The sequence below is a fragment of the Pollachius pollachius genome (genome assembly GCF_949987615.1).
Source record: "Pollachius pollachius genome assembly, chromosome: 7".
Taxonomy (NCBI): domain Eukaryota; kingdom Metazoa; phylum Chordata; class Actinopteri; order Gadiformes; family Gadidae; genus Pollachius; species Pollachius pollachius.
In genome coordinates, this window is record NC_136940.1 from 12,698,666 (window position 1) to 12,723,008 (window position 24,343).

General features: G+C 40.9%; 1 protein-coding gene across 1 annotated transcript in view; it reads right to left on the reverse strand.

The window, feature by feature from the left end:
• Positions 1-2,665: 2,665 nt before the first annotated feature.
• Positions 2,666-24,343, reverse strand: part of syde2 (synapse defective 1, Rho GTPase, homolog 2 (C. elegans)) — a 78,338-nt gene continuing 56,660 nt past the window's right edge. Inside the window, exons 6-8 of the mRNA XM_079739158.1 lie at positions 15,469-15,650; positions 13,474-13,705; positions 2,666-7,205 (exon numbers count right to left, since the gene is read on the reverse strand). Of these exons, the coding sequence (XP_079595284.1) occupies positions 6,310-7,205; positions 13,474-13,705; positions 15,469-15,650 (1,310 nt within the window). The 3' untranslated portion in view covers positions 2,666-6,309. The remainder of the gene's footprint in view (positions 7,206-13,473; positions 13,706-15,468; positions 15,651-24,343) is intronic.

Below are 24,343 nucleotides of genomic sequence, written 5' to 3' on the forward strand. Positions count from 1 at the left end.
GTTCAGGCCAGAAATCTTCAGGCCTGAAGATCTGTATGTAGTTTGATTTTACAGGGCAACATCCTAATTTTGATAGACACATACTATGCATAGTCCTGTTTGAAACTGCTTTGATTTTTTCGGGCACATTTCAATGCATTTTAAAATGGTTCTGATTTTAAGTTTTAATGTGTATATGTTATTTATTTACTGTTTATCACAGAAGCCATGGTTCATCATGCAAAAAACGATACTGTGTAGTGATTCCACACTGTAACCATAGTTTAAAATGCAAACGTAATGCAGCATCAATAAACGTTTTTACACTGCCAAAAATGCCCGTCTTATGCATGCCTTTTTCCCGGCATGGTCCGCGCGTACACACATTGGCGGTTTCATTCTGATGTAAATGCAATAAGACGGCTCCGCGGTTCCAGGGGCGAGACTTAGGTAGAGGTGTTGCTGAGTTGTCTCTACAACAGAGAGAACGCAGCGATATCAACATGAGTAGTTCTAACTGGAGAGACAGTGAAATCCGCTAGCTGCTGATCATGTAAGAGAATGGGATGCAGTTGCATTTAACAAAGACGGGGAAAGATGGTGTTTTCTGTGAGAAAACACAGAGGAACTGTCCTTTTGTCGGTGGTCAACAAAATAAAGAATATGTTGGCGTTTTTGCATTTGTAAATAGTTAATGGGTTAGTAGCCTACACTCAGATGTATGCTCATTCTTAAATGCGGTTAAGGTTAGGGTTAGGGTTATAAAAAAATATTTATAGTATGGAAATTATTCTAAAGAGGTCTACTCTCCGTGCTTAGCCCAGCCTTCTCCAGTGAACCAAGAAAGTCCGCTTTGTGACGACTGGGGATTTTACCCCCTCAGTTTTACACAGGCAAGGCAGTGAAATTGCCGGGGGTGCCAAGCCGGTTCGGACCGGCTTGGCAGTGTAAAAATGCCTAATGTTATATTTTAGTGGACCGTTATAGCCCGGGAATGTCCCCGAACAGTTTGCTGGTAGTATGGCTGTGCCATTGTGGAGATTCCCAGCAGCCACTAAAGGCATGTCCCCTGCTCAGTTATCTCCCTTATGCTGAGGGCTACATTATTATGGCCTTCCCGAAAAAGGGCAGATGGAGCTACAAACACGGGGACCAGTTTTCCCCAAAAAACATTTTAAAAAAGATGAGGAGAAACATCGGACTTTAGAGATGCTTTGGAAAACTTTGGATTTCAGACATGAAAACAAAGGTTTCAAACCTTTGTTTGGGGAATGTTTAAATCAGGTTTTCCTCCCTGTCTGGTTGTAAATTCAATGTTAAATGGAATGAGATCTTAATAATCTTTTTGTTTCTGTACCATTTTTTCTTAACAAAACCATAGCCCACACATCCAATTAGTGTGAATGGAAACCTCTTTACAAGTGGGATTTTATAGTGTTACATTTTGGCTGCAGACTTTGTGGGTAACTGCACATCTAATTTTCACTGCTGACACAGGAGAAACGTTTTGGTTTTCTCCATTTATTAGTGATACCTATTTGGCTAATCATGAAATCATTCACCATAGAATGGAATTATATCTCAAGTTTAAAGGCACAATAATTAACATTGACACAGAGCGTTTAAAATGGGCCCTGCTGTCCAAATTCCTGATGGGATGTCAGGTTGAGGTTCCTGAACGAACACAAGCACAAGACATGCCCTCTGGGCTCTAGGCTATATACATCCTCAAAGGCAACTACGTTCACAACGAAAGCGAAGCAAATATTCGCCCGCCGATGCCGTCGTTTATGGATACATGATATCATCCGTTGCACACAGCTTTTGGCATTGATATTATATATTATATTATATTATAGTTCGCCTTGTAGCAAAATTGCCTAGTTGTGATTATTAGATGTGCAAGGTTACAGATCAATTCTAGCACTTGGTCAGATCATGTGCGACAGGATATCTCACAAAACTGGTTGTCATGACACCATTAGACAGTGGCATGAATAAATTCTCAGTGACATGTCACTCTTACGTAGATATCTTCAAATATAGTGTTACCAATTCGTCTTTACATGACAGCAATCAATAAATCAGATGCTAAAAAAAAAAGAAAATATCGGATATCCGTGGTTGTCACAAGAAATTTCATTAGCCAATCCAAACATTTCATTTTTTCAATCATTTTCCTATTTTGAAATAATAGGATGGCTTACCTGTCTGTCCATGTACCTACTCCGCTACCGTTGTGCACTCTGCCCATGCATTGATTTCTCATCTGGAGTCTTCCCCAAGGGCAGGCAGACCAGAGACCTATTGCTAAAGCTAGTGAGCTAGCCATGTATTTTGGAGTGGCTTTATAGGGAGGCCTGAGAGGTGGGATGTTTTGGTTGGATACATTCAAAATCTAGCTTTCTCTGATTTGTTCACCAAGTTGCCTACTATAGCCTTAACAAGGGGATAGCCAACATAAAATATATATATATATTTATATATATTTCATATATTATATATTGTTATATATAGATGAAATTAATTCAATCAGCCAAACGGTATGGCAGGTGGTATTATACCATCAACCACTGGTGGGATTTCCTAGGTCATGGAAAACACAACACAAAATCCTTAGCAAGACACAAGAGGTCCAAGGTCTTCCTGAAATATTATACTTTATTATGATCATACTTTTCTTGGAGTCAGTACAAAGTCCAATTTGCACTTAGTCTAATGCATTCTATGCAACATTTTCTCTGCAAAGGACAAACAAAACATTTTGAATATCTACTAAATGCCAACACGCACAAACAAACACGCACAAACAATGACATAGGCATGCACAGGCTGATACTTGCTTCCTTCTGACTACTAAAGGTTCACTTTGGATGTTTTGTTCTTTGTTGCACTCACCTATCAATACGTGAGTGCAATGAAAACTGTAAGATGGAGGCAGAGGCTAAACTGTATCCTCTGTGTTTCCCAGGGACAAAGGGTGTGGAAGACAACCCACTGTAGCCCACTTTCACCATCTCACACTCTCTCTGAACCCTACTGGGAATAAATGACACAGCTCATGGCTGAAAAGAGCAATGCATTGTGGATACAGCAGTTGCTATAACCAGAGATAAGATGTTTCAACCAACCATTTGGTTGAAGTGGGTAGACTAGCATTGTTCTATATAAATATATATACTGTAAATATACATATAAATATAAATACAGTATATATTATTTATGTTTATATATTCTTGATTTTTACTACACCACTGAAACATAAGCTAACAAATAATATACTCAAATACATTTTTATAGATATTTATATGTACACATATAGGTTAAATGATCATTCTGAATCCCTGGATAGCTGGAGAAATTATTTTATCTATTCAGGCAGCTGAATAAAACTCATACTGTTACGATTTTTACCATGTAATAGCCATTCCTACCATGCACTTCACATTTGCCTTTGTCTCACTCATGGTTTTAATAGTTTGGCCCAAAGGTTTTGTCCAGTGGGGAAGAATCAGAAGAAACATTTGTCTTCTATTTTTTGTCTTCAACCTGTACAGTTGAACACTCCATTAAATACTATGGACTCATTTTGGAGGGCAATCCCTCATATCTCCATCTTATGCCGTCACATGCGAGTTAGAGTGTGTGTGACTTTATGTGTCTAAATTACTGAAGGCAATTTCAATTACTCAGCCTAAGTCATGTTTATCTGCCACTGCATAGCATTGTGTCGAACCATGCTAGTCCATGGCAGTGTTTACACACTGCTACGTGTAGTAGTGCAATGTGAACCATATCAGCAGACACACCCCGCCTTATAAGTGCATACATGTTAAAAAATTACTGTTGTACTCTGTAGAGAGATTTTCTCCTTTTTTCTACTTACCCCTGAGATCAATAAATACCACGTTATTTCAACTCCAAGTCTTAAGCAGAAACCGTTAAACATACCAAGATTACTTTTGTCATGAAGTCAATGTGAAAAGTTTATGTATCACATTTCTAAAATATTTGTAGATATGTATAATGAAGCTTGAGTTATTCAAAGATTGCTATGGAAGACTGGAATTGTACCCATTCGAGGTTGAAGTAACATTTACACAGCATCAGACGTAAGTAGAAAATAATTCTTCAATTCACATAATTTTGATTTGATGATTTTGGACAGATCAGACCAACTTTCTGAACATAAGGAAAGTCTCACCGAAAGCACTTCCAAAACTTAATCATAGGAAAACAACTAGGACCCCCTAATTTTCCCTGACCAGGGGGGTATTCCATCAACCAAGCTAAAGGAAAAGCCGGGCTTATTTCGCTTAGCCTCGCTACTAAGCTAGAGTTGCGTTCCATCAACGTGACTTAAGGGAAACTCCGCTAAGTAACCATGGCAATTTATCCGACCAAATGAAACTGGTCGGTACCAGGCTAACTGTCAGGCCTACTTGAGCGGTGTTTCAGAGAAGTTCCATCTGTCGGAAACAAGTGTACCATCAGAAGGTTCTGCCAAGACTAGTCCTCACGATTTTGTCATAAATGTACATATATGAAGTAGGCCTACAAACAGCGTATATTTTCACTAAGGGTCTAAGATTAAATTTTGCAAATAAAATAATTAAATGACTTGCTATCTATTGTTATAGTGGATATTTTTTTAACACATTTTTATCTAATACTATGTATTCTGTCAAATTTGTGAACTAGCAGTTCAGGGAGTGGTCTAGTATTTGCCCTGAGGTTCGGGCGAAGTGAATTCGCGTCCTGAGTAGCCTACGTCCTTAAATATTTGGCGTTGGCTCATTTTTGTAATTTCCTTTATAACAGAGAAATTAGGCCTGACAATTGACTTTTTATATAATAAATATATCTTACAATATCCCCAGAACCAAAATATAACTTGCAAAAACCCATGGTAAAGTTAACGTTAATATTAATGTTATTGATAGTGAAATTGAGACGCTGCTGCATGGGAAATTGTCAGCCACATAAATTTCTTTCAGGTGAGGCAGGCAGCCGAGACCACCTCTGTTGAGATAAATACTATGGTTAGTCAATTTAGAATATTCAAAGAAATGGAAAATTAACGGCATGCAAAGTTTTTTGATTACTCCAGTAATCCTTCCTAAATTACTAATTAGGTGGGGATTGAACCCTGGACGACCGGCTGCAAGTCCAACACGTTACCTCGAGACTATCTCCCTGAATAAAAATATACAGACAATATTAAATGTAAATATGTGACGCTTAATACTACTTATTCATTCAGAAGATCTGCGATTTTATTGTCAGGCGGCCTCCCTGTTTTTATTAATGGTTACGGTATTCCCTTTTTGATTTATTATATGCTTGTACTCCTCATAGACCTCCACAAGCAGCTTTTGTTCGCCTCTGGAAAAGATCCCGCTCGGCCTTTTCGGACATTTGATCCATGATTCGACGTTCATGGTTCTGGGCTGGTTACATATCTCATGAGCGCGCGTAATCCACGATAACGTAAGCCTGGCTTGAACTAGCCTGAGCAAGGCGCGGCTGAACTGGGTTTCTGGAACGGCTTTAGCCTCAAGTGGAAGTTGGCTTTAGTTGTAACCGGGCTTAATCAACTAAGCGCCGCCTTCGTTAGCATCTTTGATGGAATACCCCTCAGGCCCATTTTGTGAGGCATAACAATACCAAAAATGTTCCAGACTTTTCCTATTACTAGAACATTACAACATTGCTTATTGATGTAATACCAACATTCCTTAAACCTAAAGAACCATAAAATATCAGATAATGTAGCTCAAACAAGGAAATCCTAATAATAGCTTGAGGATCAATGTTACTTGCAGACTTCGAGCATGTCCAATATCATCTGAATAATACAATGTTAATATTGGCATATTATTATTATTAATATTGTTTCTGTGTTCCGGAACTTCAGGAGAGGGATTGTCCTTTTCAGCACACCACCTTCGCACAATCAAGGCACCTTTAACACCCCTGGGGGTCAATGAGTTCTTCCAATAAGAAGAAAACCAACAATAACATGAAACACAAACCTGGATTACATTGGAAAAAAGGAACAAAATAAACAAATAGTTGATAGCTAAATCATTGTGGAATGTGGGGTAGAGAAAATAGTGAAGACCTCTCGTCTTTCACAAATAATTGTTAAATATTTAGTCTTTTGTTGTACTGGAAAATAAAGCACATTGAGCACCAACACATCAGTGTTGCCGTACATTTCACCCACACTGTGGTTGTACCCTGAAGCACCGCCATCGGTCGAACATCATGCGTTTGCATGCGTGCCAGACATGCATGTGCACGGTATGCGTGGTGCGGACGTGCACGTCAGTAGCCAACGTTAAGCTTGTTCTTGTTGAGCTCCCTCTCCAGGTTGCCTATGAGCGTGTCTATGCTCTCTTGAAGGTCCCGCAGATTGACCCTGTTGCTGAGCACGGGGCTGATGTCCTGGATCTTCACGTAGGCCTGGTACGCGTGCTTCTTTTGGAGGTGTGGTTGCAGAATGTGGATGCGCAACCTTTCCTCCTCCTCCTCCTTTTCCTGCTCCTCTACCCCCTGCTGCTGCCCCTTCTCCTCTTCCTCATGTTCCATCATGGCTATTTCTTCCTCCATCTTGGTCTCTAAGGGATGAGTGCATCCAGAACTGTCACTCTCAACCAGCACCTCCCCCTGCTCCTCTTCATTATCATCCTCCTCCACCTCCTCTTGGTCTGTTTCTTGTCTTTTCTCATCATCCTTCTCCTCCTCCACCACCACCTCTTTTCCCTTTTCCGACTCTTTTTCTGATCCATCCTCCCAATCATGTTGTCTAGCCTCTGGCTTCTCCTTCACCTCCTCCTCCACCTTCACCTCATAAACCTTATGTTCCTTCTCCTGCTGCTCCTCCTCCTCTACTCCTGCCTCGGAGGCCACGTCGTCATAGTCCGCCTCAACTCTGCCACTTGAGAGCATTGGTACTTCCGGCACTCCGAAATAGCTCTCACCACAGCAGCTCCAGTCGCCAGCGTAGCGGTTGCTGGGGCTGTCCAGGCGGCCCGGTTTGGGCCGCAGCATGCCCGCCATCTCCGCCTCATTCAGGTTCAGCACCTGGGGCCGCTCCTTCCTCCGCCGAAGTGGTGGAGGGGCCCCCAGGAGGTCAATCATCATGGCGGTGGTGGTACTGGTCAGAGACGAAGAGGCGTGAGGAGTCTGGGTGGAGTTCAAGGGCTGGCCCGGATAGATCACTATAGGAAGAACATAAAATGATGGGAATGATAAGGGGATGAGTATTGAAAATATTAAATATTAATATTGTCTTTCTATCGAAAGCTGCTCAGTTTCAGGTACAAAAAGGAAAAAAAGGTCCTTAGAAAGAGCCCATGGGCTTGTTGCTATGAATGCTGTTTGAGTAGTTTCATTGCTCTGCTTTCCCTTTCCAGACTATTAAATGGCATTGGTCCCAGTCAAACTTCAATGATTCAATCACTGCAATCATGCATTTCTATTGATTTAGTCAACATAGTAATTGTATTGGAAATTACATTCAAAAGGTGGACTCTGGGTCCGGGAATCGTTTAGCGTACTCTTAAGTCTTATACTTAACCTATTTTTCAAAGATGTAACTTGTGTTATCCAATTAGATTGGATGTCTTATGCTGACAGGTAACCGAGTAAAGTCATGTACAAAGTTAAAAGTTGAATTCTACACCATACAGATGAGAGAGACACACATGCTGAACTTACTGCAACAACCTCACTCTCTATAATGCTCTCTAACTAGTCAGCCAACGCTTCCACACAAGAAGAACAGTTACCTGTCTCTCTCTTTCTCTCTGTTTGTCATTTCACTGTCCTATGTGTCTCCACAGCACTAGCTTACTAAATTGGAAAGGAACAAGAGGCATTGATACGGTTGATGGGTGTAGTTAAAATAGAAGGAAAAACACAGAAAATCTGTGAAATAATATAAAAGTGGAAAATCATTACTTCTGCTCATCTAAATCATATTACAAAAAGCCTGGGGAGACCATTTGGTTGGCAAGACACAGATTAATTAATTTTCACATTCAATTCTATGCAATGGTCGGCTTTGCTAGTTCGATCCCCAGCTCCTCCTAGCTGAGTGTTGATGTGTCCCTGAGCAAGACACTTAACCCTAACTAATCCTGACGAGCTGGCTGTCGCCTTGCATGTTTGAGTCTGCTGTCGGTGTGTCAATGTGTATATTTACCGCTGTAAGTCGCTTTGGATAAAAGCGTCTGCTAAATGCCCTAATTGTAATTGTAACTCAAACACTGTGAACAATGAACCAAGTTATACCTAACCTGTTCTCTTTCACAAGCACCGACCGACCGACCGACCGACCGACCGACCGACCGACACCGCACACATTTTTCATGCATGAGACCAGATATATCCAGATATTCAGCAAATACCAAAAGAGCACTGGCCTATAAGAATACAGACACACAAATCCAAAAATAACAAAAACATACCACTGTCACAACCTGTGCACATGTTCAAAGTCACCAGATGGCAATACCAAGTGAGGAAAAGTGGGATCCCAAAAGTCCTATCATACAGCAAATAAATGAGATGATGATGTTGGTGGGAGGCGGGGATGAGAAGAGGCAGAAATGAGACAGAATGTGTTTCCTTCACGCTGGGCGAGATAGGCTGGCAGAGGCACACAGCGGTTTGGCCTGCTAAGGTTCACATTTCTCCCAACAGCATTAGGTCATTAAGCTAGTGGCCGGCATCACGAGAGAGCAGAGTGGAGGCACCTCTTTATGTGATTAGGTAAATATTCCAGGACAAGCTGGATACAACCTGTGTATTAAATATCTTACTCATTTGAATTGTATTTTCCTATTTGTAGAAGATTTCTTATATTTATTCTATTGCCATCCAATGTTTGGCCTTTTGCTCCCTACAATAACAGGGGCTACAAATATGAAATCCCTCTGCAAGGGCTTTGTTTGTATTTGTTAAGATTGTAGCATTGGAGGAAGTGGTGGAGAGTGGAGGCCAGACTAGGTGATTGCTCTTACTGTAGCTTTGTTGATCCAACATAGACAGTGAGGTTACACCTTCTCTATGATTTTCTCAATGGATTTGAATATTCATAAATCCATACCATTAGAATAGACCACAGTCTATCCAATATCTGGATGGACTGTGTCCGCCCATTTAAAACACAGACATATTGTTTTTATTTTCAGATAATTATATATTGAAGACTCCTTCGATGTCTTGGTTCAGAGTCTACAGTATTTGTTCTCTGATTATGTAGAGGAGAGGCATTTTCTGCCATTACAGCTAATCAACCGCTAATCCAACAGGGGGCGGGGGGCAGTGTTGTGCCTGAACGCGTTCATTGAACAATAGTTCATGAACTCGTTCATATTTTGGGCGAACGTGAACTGAACGTATTGTATTACTGTCTGATGAACGTTACTGTGAACTCATTCATTCTGGTGTCTGTGAACGGCACCCTCACTTGGTTTAACTTCGTTCAATATGGGGGTTATTTGTTTACCAACACGGCGGATGCGCGCGCAGATCGCCATGTTGTTTGACCGGTTGCCATGGTAATCTCTGTGTGGTTAATTTGCGGTGTTGCCAGCTTACTGTTACATTGAACTGTAATCAGAAAAGGCGGTTATATGCTATAGACCCTATAGTATCTGTCGTATAAAGGCTGGGACGAATTTCAAATTATAAATATGTATTTATAATTTTATTATTTTGAAAGTATAGACCGGCGCGATTCCCATTGAAATGAATGGCGCGGTGATTATTCTTCAAAACGAGAGCTGTTAAATTGTGGAAAATGAATTAAACTGTAATCAGACAACGCGGTTATATGCTATAGACCCTAGAGCAGAGGTCCCAAATACGTAGATTGGGGGTAGATCGCGTGACGTAAAAAAAAACAAACAACGTATAACGTTTAAACAAAAAAGAATTGCATCCCTATGGCATTTACCACTGGATTGATGAAAATTGTCTGTTTGACTTTGACAAACTTTTCCAAGACTCTCAAGACTGCTATCCATTTAGGGAAGATGTTGAGGTTGATTTACTCAATCACAAAAAATTGTAGCACTGTTTCACCTAAACACGTCTGCAGTGGAGGAAGAGATTTTGATAGTACAAACTGATATTGAGCTTAAATCCAGGGCTCATGGACAATTTTGGAACTTACTCACAAAGGAAAGTATCCAAACATGAGGAAATGTGCTACCTCCTTGACTGCATTATTTGGCTCTACTCTATTAAGTGCAAATACCATTCCATCATGACTGATTGTCATTTGGAAGCCTGCTTGAAACTAACTACCAGCCGCCACCGTGTTGGCGTTTTGCCATGTACAGTAGGTAGATCATTTTGACCTGCTCATTTTTAAAGTAGCTTGCACGCCAAAAAAGTGTGGGCCCCCCTGCCAAACGAATTACGAATTATAAATATGTACAATCCATAACGTTAGCTCTCTGGCTCATAGTTCAGCGGACTAGAATACCTCATAGAATCATTGCTTGTTGGCCGGAAACGGAAAGGGGGGCTGTTCACGTTTGGTTGTAGTCTTTTCGCTCGGTTCTCCGTCTCATCAGTAGGGCTAGAACCGAGCGAAAAGACTACAACCAAACGTGAACACCCCCCTTTTCCGTTTTCGGCCAACGAGCAATGAGTCTTCCAAAATAAATCAATGGGATTTACGAAATGCGCTAAATGTGCAATAAAACACGATAGAAACTGTATTTCGCTACGATACTTGATTCAACCACTCTATTTCATCCTAGACAAACCACAAAGGGGGCTCAATGTTCAAAATACCGGAAAAAACAAATAGCTCACAGCAACATATTGAAAAAAAGAACTATGAACTAGTTCATTTTTTGGAACTGTGAACTTCGTTCAAAATTTTTAATTATGAACGTTTAACTGAACTAGTTCATTTTAAAATTTGTGAACTGAACTTTGAACTAGTTCACGTAGAAAGTGAACTTTCCCAACACTGGCGGGGGGCTTAAAGCCTGTGTTGCAGGTTAACCACCACTGTCGATTAATGGGTACATAAAGCACTCAATATATGTATATCACTTTAAAAATGTCTCCAAAATGGTGTAAAAGTCAAGTTCTTGTTATTTTTGGTAGTAACGGGTGTTTTCTAACGCAACTCTGCGATGATGTCACATTGGGGAGATGTGGTGGAAGGTGGCCTCAGCAAAGTACTAGAAGTATGGCGTCTTAGAGGTGGCAACAACCACAAATAACATGTTTGATGGCCCATAGGCGTATAACTTTAAACCTGTAAGACGTGAGAGGGCGAATGAGGAATTGCCGAGAGCTGATGGCCGTCAAAGACAATTAAATGCATGGTCAGAGGGGAATGAGTGGAGAGTTGCTATCATTTAGCAACGCAGCAAAGAGCACTGGAGCTAGTCTATGAACAGCAGTGCATACAATAACGTCCCTTTTTTTTTTTACTGTCAGTGAATAGCACCGAGTAAAAGCCAACGCTTTCTTTATATCTAGTGACAGTGATTATGTCGTTAGTTCATTCAGATAAGTACCGGTAAATTTAGTCAGAAGATCTAGAAATAGAAGGCATATTGCTAGCTATGGGCTAACTTGCCAGTCCCACTTGTCAATCCCCCCCCCCTGATAATCCCTAATTAAATCTTTCCCCTGACGTTGTAAACACATTTCCGATTATTTATCCCATGTTTTGATGGTAGCCTACTCCAACATCTTTGCCTAGTGTTTATTTCTAAGCTTTTACCCAGTGTCTGAAATACCCGGGGGGGGGGGGGGGGGGGGGGGGGGGTCCCCATCTCGCGATTGTTACGCAATACCGATCTATATCGATATACGCAGTAGGCCTATAACATCACATTATTTCATTCATGCAAGCCAAGACAATCAGTCTATAGCCTACATGAAAACCCACACACGAACACACTTAACAATTTTGATAATCCGATATGCTATAGTATTCATAAAGCAACACTGACATAGGAGGCTGCATTGACTAAAGTTGTTTGGATGCACGTTGTTTTATAACAAGGAGACGGAAAGTTGTGCATTACAATGCAAACACGACAATGATTGGCACCAATCTGGCACACTTAGAAGAGGCATTTATCAACTGAATAAATGCCAGGTATAGCCTATCGGACAAGCAATCACTGCACTTGCAAACAAGTGCCTGCAGTATGACCGATAATGGTGTGACATTATTTAACCATCCATCTACAAGAAAAACGATCAGACAGATACATCATTGAACACAAAGAAAAAGCACATTCGAAGCACACTGCTTCACTAAGACCACAACCAACCGCAGGGCCTTCATAACCATGCAGTATGCCAAAGCCGGAAAGGACACACGCACAGTCGCACACACTCATCTTATGCAAAACAAATCAGTTCTATCATCAACATTCAGTCTAGAGCCCGATCGATAAAGGATTTTTAAGGCCGATACCAATACAAATATTTGGTGATTTAAAAATCTGATATTCTGATATATCCGCCGATATATATTTAAAAAAGAAATTCCAGAAACGCGTAACAAAACATAAACAGATTTCCCTAACATTGGTTATTTGTAGTTATTTAGATGTCCTCACTGAGGTAATGCAGTTTAAAAATAAACTTTATTTTATTGTTTTATTGTCACAACAGAAAAGTCAAAATCAAAATTTATTAAAGTTCTGATGAATGTAAAATGAAATTAAATTTAATTTTACAAAATGAAAATTTATAAAAATACAAACTTAAGATATGAAACTCAAAGTCCTTTGAACAAAAACACAATAACGAAAAAATAAAAAATATATTTTTTTAAATATTAATTAATCGGCCGATACCGATAGTTTGGAAAATGCCTAATATCGGCCGATAATATCGGCCCGCCGAAATATCGGTCGGGCTCTCATTCAGTCACTGCAACCCTGCATCACAGACTTTAATTGCTGGTCTCTGAATGGTTTGGGTCGGCTGCTGCTCGTCATGATGGAGAAGAGCTTTGTGGGGAGTTTCATCTCCAAACAGATGGTACGGCCAATCTGTTACGTCTATCTGCACTGCCCATTGGTGGTGGCTACCCTCAGGGATCAAAGCATAAAGCCTGACCCCATGGTTGAACTACTTTATTGAGATAAAACCTCTGAGAGATTCTGTGCATTAGAAAAGGCCTATCATGGAGAAGGGAGTGGCGTAGGATATACATCGCTGTTTTTGAGACGGAGCCAGATCAACTCTTCTTGAATGTATGCCTGTTTGGTGGATTTAGGGAATGTATGTACGAACTACTTTCAGTCAATACTGCAGCAAACACGTTTTGCTCATTTCCTGTCATTCTTAAATGTTCAAACGTGAACTCATGCATAAACTAGCTAACAAAAGAAACAGAGAAAGTAACACACACATGTACATATACACCTATTCAAGGACAACATGTGGAACTGCATGTTAACATGCCTGTGGTCAGCGCAGATGTCTCACCTGGCCAAAGCTGCAGCAGGTAGTGGAGGACCTCGATGTGTTTCTTGAAGTGCAGGGCACTGGCCAGCTCCTCTGAGTCTATGAAGACCCGGTTGGTGTGGCAGGAGGCCTCCTGCCGCTGGCTGAGAAGCACAGGGCCGAAGCACACGGCCAAGTTCTGACACGTCATCTTGTTAACCTCCTGGTGAGACGCCACCAGCTTCAGATGGTCGAGAAGCTTCCGGAGCGTCACCTGAGGAAGCCATGGGCAATGAGCGCGCACACACGCGCACACACACACACACACACACACACACACACACACTTCCTTGAAACAATGCTAGTTCTTGTCGGTGATGCTAATGATAACAATTGAGATATAAACTGTAACAGCAAACAATGGTTAGCTTAGCTTAGGTCAATTGGAGACGGAAACTATGTATACTCATCATATATAAATCGCATGCATATGGTGTAATCCATTTGTTTTGTACGCCGGTACGTGCAAGTCGTAAGTTGTAAATCTCCCAGCCTTGTTGCGCCCCCTTTTGGTTGGTCCCACTTGCTATTCAGAAAGTAGAGCAAGTTCAGTGAGGCCTACAGCAAAAATAGCTGCGCCATTTATATTTTCTTTGTATTTGTATCACGTTGGTCATTTTAAGGTTGATTTTAAATGCTCTTACACACTTATATTGCTACTTTATGCGGTTCAACAATTTATGCATTGCATGGCCTTGGTATGCGTGCAATACAACGAAAGTTGTGTTGTTTGTTCTCCAGCTGGTTTGCTAAAGAGGCTAAAGTAGCTATCAATAACAATGACTAGCCAATGAGAAACGGGAAAGCTACCATGACCAAAAAGGAACGTGCCTCCTCAATTGCCGCAAGCAAGCAGGGATATTTTCAACTTACGACTTCAGGGCTCTCAAGTGTTGAACTGAGTTCAGAGTGAGATTTTGTCGGCGATGTGTCCACAGACATGGTGACTAATGTATGATAGTAAGCATTATTGGCCCTTAACACTAATATTCAGAAACAACACTGCCTCAAAAGCCTATTGGCTTAAGCAACACATAAGCAACACTTAAGAGGCATATACTTTTCCCTGAACTTTTAAACGTTGCAAACGTGCAAAAACATATTTATGTATTTATGTGGCATTCAGTCCAATGCTTAAAATATATCTGTGGCATTCAGTAGGCCAATGCTGTGGTAAAGTGTGTAAAGTATGACCAAGTGTTTCTTTCTGTTCAATAGATAGAACTTCCTCAATCCCCTGTAGGAGAAATTTATAAATTTTTGTCCCTGTAAAACAATAATGGTAAAAAATATATACAAAACATGACGGTAACTAAGTAAGTCAAACCGTCCAATCTGAAGGCTCTACTTAACCACTCCCCCTACTCACTTCTACCAATGCAAAGCGAACAGAACTGAGTTGGGGAGGGTGTAGCCTAACTAGTTTGTGAACGACCCAGAGAAACGCAACGCAAATTCAATGTGAACATGTATGAGGCTTTGATAAAATCCCGGACGGTTTTGAAATTCCGCCACACATTTTTTTTAAAGTGTCTCAAAAAGAGGGCATGTCCGGGCAAAAGAGGGTGTCTGGTTAACCTAAGTACTGGAAACCCATTTGATTCCTACTTGTTCCACTGTTAAATAGCGGCCCAAATTGGTGAGCGCTATCCTGGTAATTTCTCTGCGTGAGAAATACGAAGTGTGGCGTGTGAGCGTGTGCATGGGTTGAATTGCATGTGTCTCACGCCGAATGCGTGAAACTTGAGAGCCCTGCGACTTTGACGAACCCACGTACCATACAAATGGATTACACCATGAGTACCCATATTACGTGTGCTAACAAACAGAGGCTTAGAGCTAATAACACTGATGCTAGCAGCTACAAAACTATGGCAGACCTAGCAAGCAAATTTGATAGGCTCTCATTTTACCTTGTCACAGCATTTATATCGGAACCCGAAAGCACACACTATACTATGTTTTCTGTTCACTCACCCTTTCCACCTCCGGCAGCTTCTCCAGCAGGCTGACTGTATGTTGGGTGTCAGCGGCGTCGTTCTCACAGCCCGAGGCTCCGATGCGCAGCGGCCTCTGTACCATGGTCTCCAGCACGGCCTCGTACAGTTGCTTGGTGATTAGAGGGTAGGGCAGCTCCCGCAGGTAGTCCTTCAGCACCCCTAGACACGCAGAATGGGTGAGAAAAGCTGCTGTGTAAATGAGCCCTGACACACCAATAGCTTCATGAACCTGTTGAATGGGATCTCTCTGGTTTTACATGGAACCTTTGATAATTAACTCCCTCCTACTTTTTCAAATTTTTACCCTGACCTTTGGCAAATACCAAGACTGAAAATATTGAACCTTTTTCATATTTCAACGTTTTGATACTCCTAATTCTGTCAGATGCTTACCCAGGGCACTATCGTCTCCTTTTACATAAATATATGCGTGTGAATTTAGGCAATGATATAATACCTGAGTCAAGATGGCTAGAATAGGAGTCTGAAGTGTAATTCAATTTGTGGGTCTGTAATGACATACAAATAAATAATATAGCTACTGAACAGCCAATCAAAAAATAGTATTGTTGTATCCGGGTAAGATTTAGATATTCCTGCTACAACAACGTTACATTGAGATTCCAATTATATCTAAAAAAATAATTGCCGTCGATAATTAATTGATTAGTTAAGGCGATAATAGTGAACTTGCCCAGAACTAATATATATATATATATATATATATATATATATATATATATACATACAGTGGGGCAAAAAAGTATTTAGTCAGCCACCAATTGTGCAAGTTCTCCCACTTAAAAAGACGAGAGAGGCCTGTAATTTTCATCATAGGTAAACCTCAGCTATGAGAGACAAAATGAAAAAAAAATCCAGAAAATCACGTTGTCTGATTTTTTAAGAATTTATTTGCAAATTATGGTGGAAAATAAGTATTTGGTCACCTACAAACCAGCAAGATTTCTGGCTGTCACAGACCTGTAACTTCTTCTTTAAGAGGCTCCTCTGTCCTCCACTCGTTTCCTGTATTAATGGCACCTGTTTGAACTCCTTATTAGTATAAAAGACACCTGTCCACAACCTCAAACAGTCACACTCCAAACTCCACTATGGCCAAGACCAAAGAGCTTTCAAAGGACACCAGAAACACAATTGTAGACCTGCAACAGGCTGGAATGTCTGAATCTGCAATAGGTAAGCAGCTTGGTGTGAAGAAATCAACTGTGGGAGCAATTATTAGGAAATGGAATACATACAAGACCACTGATAATCTCCCTCGATCTGAGGCTCCACGCAAGATCTCACCCTGTGGGGTCAAAATTATCACAAGAACGGTGAACAAAAATCCCAGAACCACACGGGGGGACCTAGTGAATGACCTCCAGAGAGCTGGGACCAAAGTAACAAAGGCTACCATCACTAACACACTACGCCGCCAGGGACTCAAATCCTGCAGTGCCAGACGTGTCCCCCTGCTAAAGCCAGTGCATGTCCGGGCCCGTTTGAAGTTTGCTAGAGAGCATTTGGATGATCCAGAACAGGATTGGGAGAATGTCATATGGTCAGATGAAACCAAAATAGAACTTTTTGGTAAAAACTCAACTCGTCGTGTTTGGAGGAGAAAGAATGCTGAGTAGCATCCAAAGAACACCATACCTACAGTGAAGCATGGGGGTGGAAACATCATGCTTTGGGGCTGTTTTTCTGCCAAGGGACCAGGACGTCTGATCCGTGTGACGGAAAGAATGAATGGGGCCATGTATCGTGAGATTTTGAGTGAAAACCTCCTTCCATCAGCAAGGGCACTGAAGATGAAACGTGGCTGGGTCTTTCAGCATGACAATGACCCCAAACACACTGCCCGGGCAACGAAGGAGTGGCTTCGTAAGAAGCATTTCAAGGTCCTGGAGTGGCCTAGCCAGTCTCCAGATCTCAACCCCATAGAAAATCTTTGGAGGGAGTTGAAAGTCCGTGTTGCCCAGCGAAGGCCCAAAAACATCACTGCTCTAGAGGAGATCTGCATGGAGGAATGGGCCAAAATACCAGCAGCAGTGTGTGAAAACCTTGTAAAGACTTACAGAAAACGTTTGACCTCTGTCATTGCCAACAAAGGGCATGTAACAAAGTATTGAGATTACCTTTTGTTATTGACCAAATACTTATTTTCCACCATAATTTGCAAATAAATTCTTTAAAAATCAGACAATGTGATTTTCTAGATTTTTTTTTTTTCATTTTGTCTCTCATAGCTGAGGTATACCTATGATGAAAATTACAGGCCTCTCTCATCTTTTTAAGTGGGAGAACTTGCACAATTGGTGGCTGACTAAATACTTTTTTGCCCCACTGTATATATATATATATAAAAACGTATTATCGCGTTAACTAATTAATAAATCATCGTCGACAATTATCTTGCATTAACGCAGTTATTATTTATTTTCTTATTGTAAAAGTCTGTTGCTCACTTGCTTTTATTTTGTAAAAGTCCATCCAAGTTCATATGGCAGTACATTTACAATAAAAGTGAGCTATACACGACTTTTGAATTCATTATTGGATTTTGCGCATAACAATGGTTTAATCGTGATTAATCACAGGAACTTTTAAACGTTGCCCAGCCCTAATATATATGTGTGTGTGCTAATGCATGTTTGTGCTAATGCATGTGTGTGCGTGCTCTTATGCATGTGTGTGCGATGTGTTTGAGTATGTGGACACGTGTGCACATGTTTCGGTGTGTGTATGTTTCAGAGCACTGCGGACAACAGCCATGGGGCGAAGATACTACCTATGAATTTATACTGTCTGGTCTCAAATTAATCTCAATAGAAAAAACACTGGGGTGTCTTTTTTAAGTGCTATTAAAAATTAAGAATAAAGAGAAGAGTCAGAGGAGGAGTGATAATAATACAACGCTCTCAAGTCTCACGAATTGGTCATAAGACACACGCATTTTTAACCCATTCACACGCTCACACGCCACACTTTGTTATATAAGGATAACACCCACACAAGTTGCGCCGCTATTTTAGTGGAACAGGTAGGAATCAAGTTGGTTCCCCGTACAGTTTAGAGATGCCTGCCACGCACCAGCTAATCGTATAACAATAATATAGCTACCGAACAGCCAATCAAAAAATAGCATGGCTGTATCCGGGTAAGATTAAGATATTCCTGCTACAACATTACATTCAGATTCTAACGACAACATTGCGCATTGATTCACGTGCTCGCTGAAGTAGCTACAGAAGAGGACAGCTAACATTGGTTCACATCTCGCTGAAGTAGCTACAGACTGATTGATGTGGGAGGAGACCATATCCTAAGAGTACAGTAAGTTATCTCATCATTTGATTTCTGTTTCTGGGGACTATTGTGTCCAGGCAGCTGGTAATCAGTATTGTTAGCAAACTGTTTGACCAGAGTCTGTGAACTAGTCTATCTAGCCAGTTGAATCCCTGCTTATTTAAGCAGCTATACTGACACTTTTTTTAGTCCTAGTTCAGGACCCATTATTCACAAGCTTTTCTCTTAGGCCAAAGATGTCAGGGAAGAGGCAAATGGGCATTCTTTCATGCTTCGCTCTGAAGGATCAGCTCCCTAAAAAGGTGGCCAGGTCAGAGGCAGTAGATGGGGCAGGCATGTGGAAGGCAAGGGACATCGAGCCAAAGAACAGACTCTAAACTCAGCAGTCAGCAGTGTTGCACAGTTCTACACGCCAGCAACTTCTGTTGGAGGCATGAGTGTACAAGAGGCCAAGGTACATAGCACAGGAAAACGAAAAGGCTGGTGGCAATGTTTGATGAATTGCATTGTCCTTCAAATATTGGTTATATTACCATGAAAACGTATCTAATGTTTGTGAGTATTATATCAATTGTTTATATTGCAGAACTGGAGAGATGAGGTGAGGGTTGCAGTTGCAATGGTGCAGCACAATTTTCCATTTGCCGTTGCTGACCATTTCAGCCCCTTGTACAAAAAATGTTTTAGAGACTTCCCCAAGGATCAGAGCTTTAAGAGCACAAGCACCTAAACAACGTGCATCATAAATGACGCAGTGGCACCACATTTCAATTATGTACTGGTGAGGAAGATGAGAGAGAATCCGTTCACATTTGTCAAAGATGGCTCAAATGATACTGATATGATACTGAGTGATTTATATGTTTGTATGTATGTTTTTTCGTATTTTTTTTTACAGGTCTAGAGTAGGTGAATCCCCTCACAGTGAGAATATTTGACACCAACAAAGTTGTGCACAGATTCCTTGATATGTGCACCACCATTGGACGGAGCTGTGGCATTGCTGAGGTGATTTATAAAAATGAAAATGACACCTTGCAGGAAAGTAACATCCCTTGGAGAAATTGGGTTGGTCTCTCAATTTCTAACGCTCCTGAGAATACAGGCGCCAACATTTCAATTGCAGCAAGAAAATGGCAGCATTTACATAAATGGACGCCCCTGTCATATTATCCACAATACTGCCAAACATGCAGGGCAGAAGTTTTGGAAGTAAGCTCAAACATGTGCATTTTATATTACCAATCTATTAAGCCTAATGCCAAATAAAACAGTTTGCTGTATAGTGTTGTAATAAATCTTTGAATTCATGTATTGCAGATATCTGGATTTGATCAAGAGGGTCTGACTGTGGATGTTGGGAACTGATTTAAGGGAAGCACCAACCGTAAAAGTTACCTGGCAGGTTTATGATTCAACCAGCTCTACTGTTAGACAACAAAATGCAGACATTTTTAATTTGTTTGCTATTGGTGATATTTATATTATTTATTGATTTTCTCTCCAGACTTTTGTGATTTCCATGGGAGCGAGGTCATGGAAATGCTTCTGCACATTTCAGTGTGATGGTTAAGCATGGAGATGTGCGTTACACAAATTCTGCGGCAGTATGTGCCACTTATTACTATTATGACTATTTCAAGTCTTTAAGTATGTTGCTTATTTCATTGACAGTAGTACAGGTGCATTAAACCAGACTAAATATGTACTTTAAAGCATAACCTGTTTTTATTTACAGATTAGAAACAACCAAGGTTTAGAAGGCTGGTGGACGCATTTTCCAACCCCCCGACTGTCCACCTCCTCTTCTTTCATGCAACATTGCCAATGTTCACCACTCTGAACCTTCTCCTCCAGCGAGAAAGGTCTTCCATCTTCCAGCTCCATGGAGAGGTCAAATGCAAGGGTTGAGGTATCCTGCTGCGAAGTATGTCTGATTATCTTAATTGGCTGATATGTACTTTTTCAAGTAGTATATGGAAATCTTTTATGAACTACAATTTCAGATGACGAAGTTCATCATGAAACTGGGTTGCGAGGTTCATGAAGCCGTCAGCACTACAGGGCTGACAAGTCCATGACATCCTCTACAACAGGGGTGGGCAACAGTTTTAGTCCGAGGGCCACAGTTACTTTGGCAAAGTAAGCGGAGAGCCACACTTTGGACAACGGCAATTAAACATAGTTATATGTTTAAATGGTAAAATTAGGCTACTTTACAGTTGCCTCGACTTTCCCAGCCTATGTCAAGGCCTGATATTTATTTTTTGCTAGGCCTATTTGACCTTGGCTATTCTAAGATTACAATAACTGGATTTACTTTCAAGGATTCATTTACTACACTACCCCTGCATATTGTTCAACTGTCATTCATACGAGCTGTAGCTCTTCAAGATAGATAACTATTAACAAAACTGCAAATGTATATGTGCAGGTTACATTAACGTACAGGGACCTATTTTAACGGTCTGAAACACAAGTGAGAAGCGCCAAACGCAAGTAGCTTTGTGGGCGGTTCTTTGGCGATGTTGCTATTTTACCAGCGGATAAATGAATTTCGGCAAAGAAAACTTAACACACATATGATATGCGGTAACTGTAGTTCTATTTAATGATAAACGCAATGCATTAACAAACATAGTTTCTTACCAGTATTGTATGCATTATCGTTATCGACTTGTGTTCCTTATATGCATGTGTCCCCCCGTTAATATACATTGCCATGGAATGTATTATGCGTTACGTGTTTAGTTTGTGTGTTTAAACAGATGGATGCACACACGCGCGGCCGCATTCATTAATTCTTTGACACATACACACACACACACACGCTCGCCCGCATTCATTCGTTCTCTTTAACACTCACTTCGTGGTAAAACAATGTTTTCTCACGATCAAATACTCATCAATCCTAAAAATTATGGGCTTGTACACGATGCCTGTGTCAAGAAAATATGTGTTTGCTGTACGGTGTTTGCAGATGCATTGATTTAAAAGTACAACTTATTACCGCTGCATCAGCTGTTCTTTCCCAAATAATTTACCAAGAATGTGTGGCTAGGTAGATGAGAGAAGCAAAGTGCATGCGTGAGGTGCACAAGCAACATTATGCATGCGCCCTTAAAATAGCATCTGAACAACGTGCCACTGACTTTAAACCATGTATTTCCTGGTTTGTGGCGGAATTGTTTTCTGAAACTGCAAAATAGCACCAGGGACCGTTTGCGCCAGAACACGCCTCCTCCTTTCGCCGAACCACACCTTGGGGCGCAAGTTCATTCCCTTATTTACCGACGCGTGGTGGTGGAGGGAAAAGAACGCTCTGCGCCAGTTGCAAACTAGCAACGACACATGCGTCAGTGTAGAAAGTCAATTGCGCTGGATGCAAGATAGGGCCCACAGACTTAAGGCAATTTGGCTTGGAGTCATCAAATTTAATTGAGGCTACCAGAAGGAGACCTTCATCACTGAATGAAAAATACATGCCTATCCAGATGATTTCAGTTGTAATTATTCCTTTTTTTGTCATTTATTTCACATATTTAATTTAAATATTTTATGAAATAGAACACAATTTAAGTGCAGATCAACTTCATCATACTTATGTTAGCTTGAAAGATATAAAAGGGACAACATGGAAGTAAACTTTTCTCTTTTTGCTGCACTCATTTTGACAAATTGTTTATGCCGCCCAACCGTTTATTAATTTTTTACTTTGAGGCAGGCACTTAGCCACATAAGGGCCAACATGGGCCAGTGCCACTATGATTGACAGCTGAACCACCCTATCAGAAGTGCCCTGAATTAACCTGAAAATCAAGGAACAAAAAAATAGCCCATATGTCATACAAAATTGTGTGAGATCAATTTTGTTTCAATAAAGTATCATAGTGTTACAAATATTTACCAAAATGCTCTCTCTGTTCATCTTTAATATTGTACGATTCATTTTGATTGGGTAACACTATGTAGGGGGCCGCAGGGTGCGTAAGTTGTGTCCACAATCGTGGAATTTCAAGCGATTATGTTATGCATGGTCATCTGAGTTTGAGAGAGGCTTCCCCTTGTGACCACCATGTTTCTGTTCTGCCAATTCATTCTCAACCATGGCCAGTCTCTACCTTTTGTGGAATACCAGAGACGTCAGATAAAACCAACGCGGTCGTTTAGGATTCATAATATCATCCGGAGGCGCACACAGCTTTTGCCCATGCTCTAATCTAGTATAATATTCTAATCTAGAACATTCCGGGAGCTCCGGCGGGCGTCCTGGAGCTCTATGTCAAAATAATATAATATAAGAGTGAGAGCGAGATATATATATATTTTATATATATGTATATATATAAAATATAATATTTAATACCACGGCCAAAAGCTATGTGCGCCTCCGGGGAATATTATGAATCGTAACGACTGCGTCGGGTTCTACAACGTCTCTGGTACTTCCACTTCACTCCGGGGGCCGGCGCTGAGCTGCGGCAATAATCACTTTCTCCTCCATGTCGCAACATCGGTTTGATTGATTTTAATAGCAGGATCGTGGGTCAGATAGGTTAAAGGCAGCGTGTTTTTCCGCCAAATTGCGAGCGCATCGCGGGGGCCGATTGAAGCACTATCCGGGCCGTATGATGCCCATGTCTGCTCTACAAGGACCCACTTAACCAACTGCCAGGTTATACTTTGAAGTCTCACATAAGGAGATAAACCTTTATTATCATTGACCTCAAATACACTTTTTGGGAAGATTGTTGTTATGAGTTGGGTGATATCTCTGATGTGATGAAAAAGGTATAAAAAGTATGTAGGAATAGAAAGTATATGTAGTCCATGGGTCAAATAGCAAGCTTACATAGAGGAATACCTTCAAAAACTTACACTTATTGTGCATATCTTGCAGATTCTATGTTCTAGTTTTGAGTTAAAGTGCTGATTGGCAAGTCAAATTCCTGTGTGTCTACCTGATGCATTTGGCGAATAAAAAGTGATTTGACTCTGAAATATTGTTTAAACTACCTGTACTTAATTTTCTTTATCTCTCTCTGTTCTCTGTCTGGTATGATAGAAGCTAAATGTTGGCTTCACCATCAGAGCTACCCTCAACAGGCTCCTTGAGGCTGGAGACATCACACCTCAGGAGATGCAGCTATTCCAGCAGGCAGCACTAGCGTTTCTGGTTAGGGCTGTGGAGTATGGATTCAACAAACTCCTCCTGAAGGAGGCCCTTCTGCAGCATGCAAAATGTGTTGACGTGCAGCCCTAGGCTGAGTGCGGGATGGAAGATGCCCTATACTTCGTAGACAGGCAAGGAATTCCAGTTTTTCAACACATTGAATCCTTAATCAGTTTTTCAAACTTGGTGCTCTTTTTAGATTTCAGGAACTTTCCATCCATTCCATGGGCCACAGGAAAAGGACAAGGTGAGTGAAGAGTTCCTGGAGTATCAGCTCATGGATATCCCCATGCCCCAAGATCCCACCTCATTTAATGTTGAGTTTTGGGGGAGTATGTCCTCAACAAAGAGCAAGGTAAAAAAATAT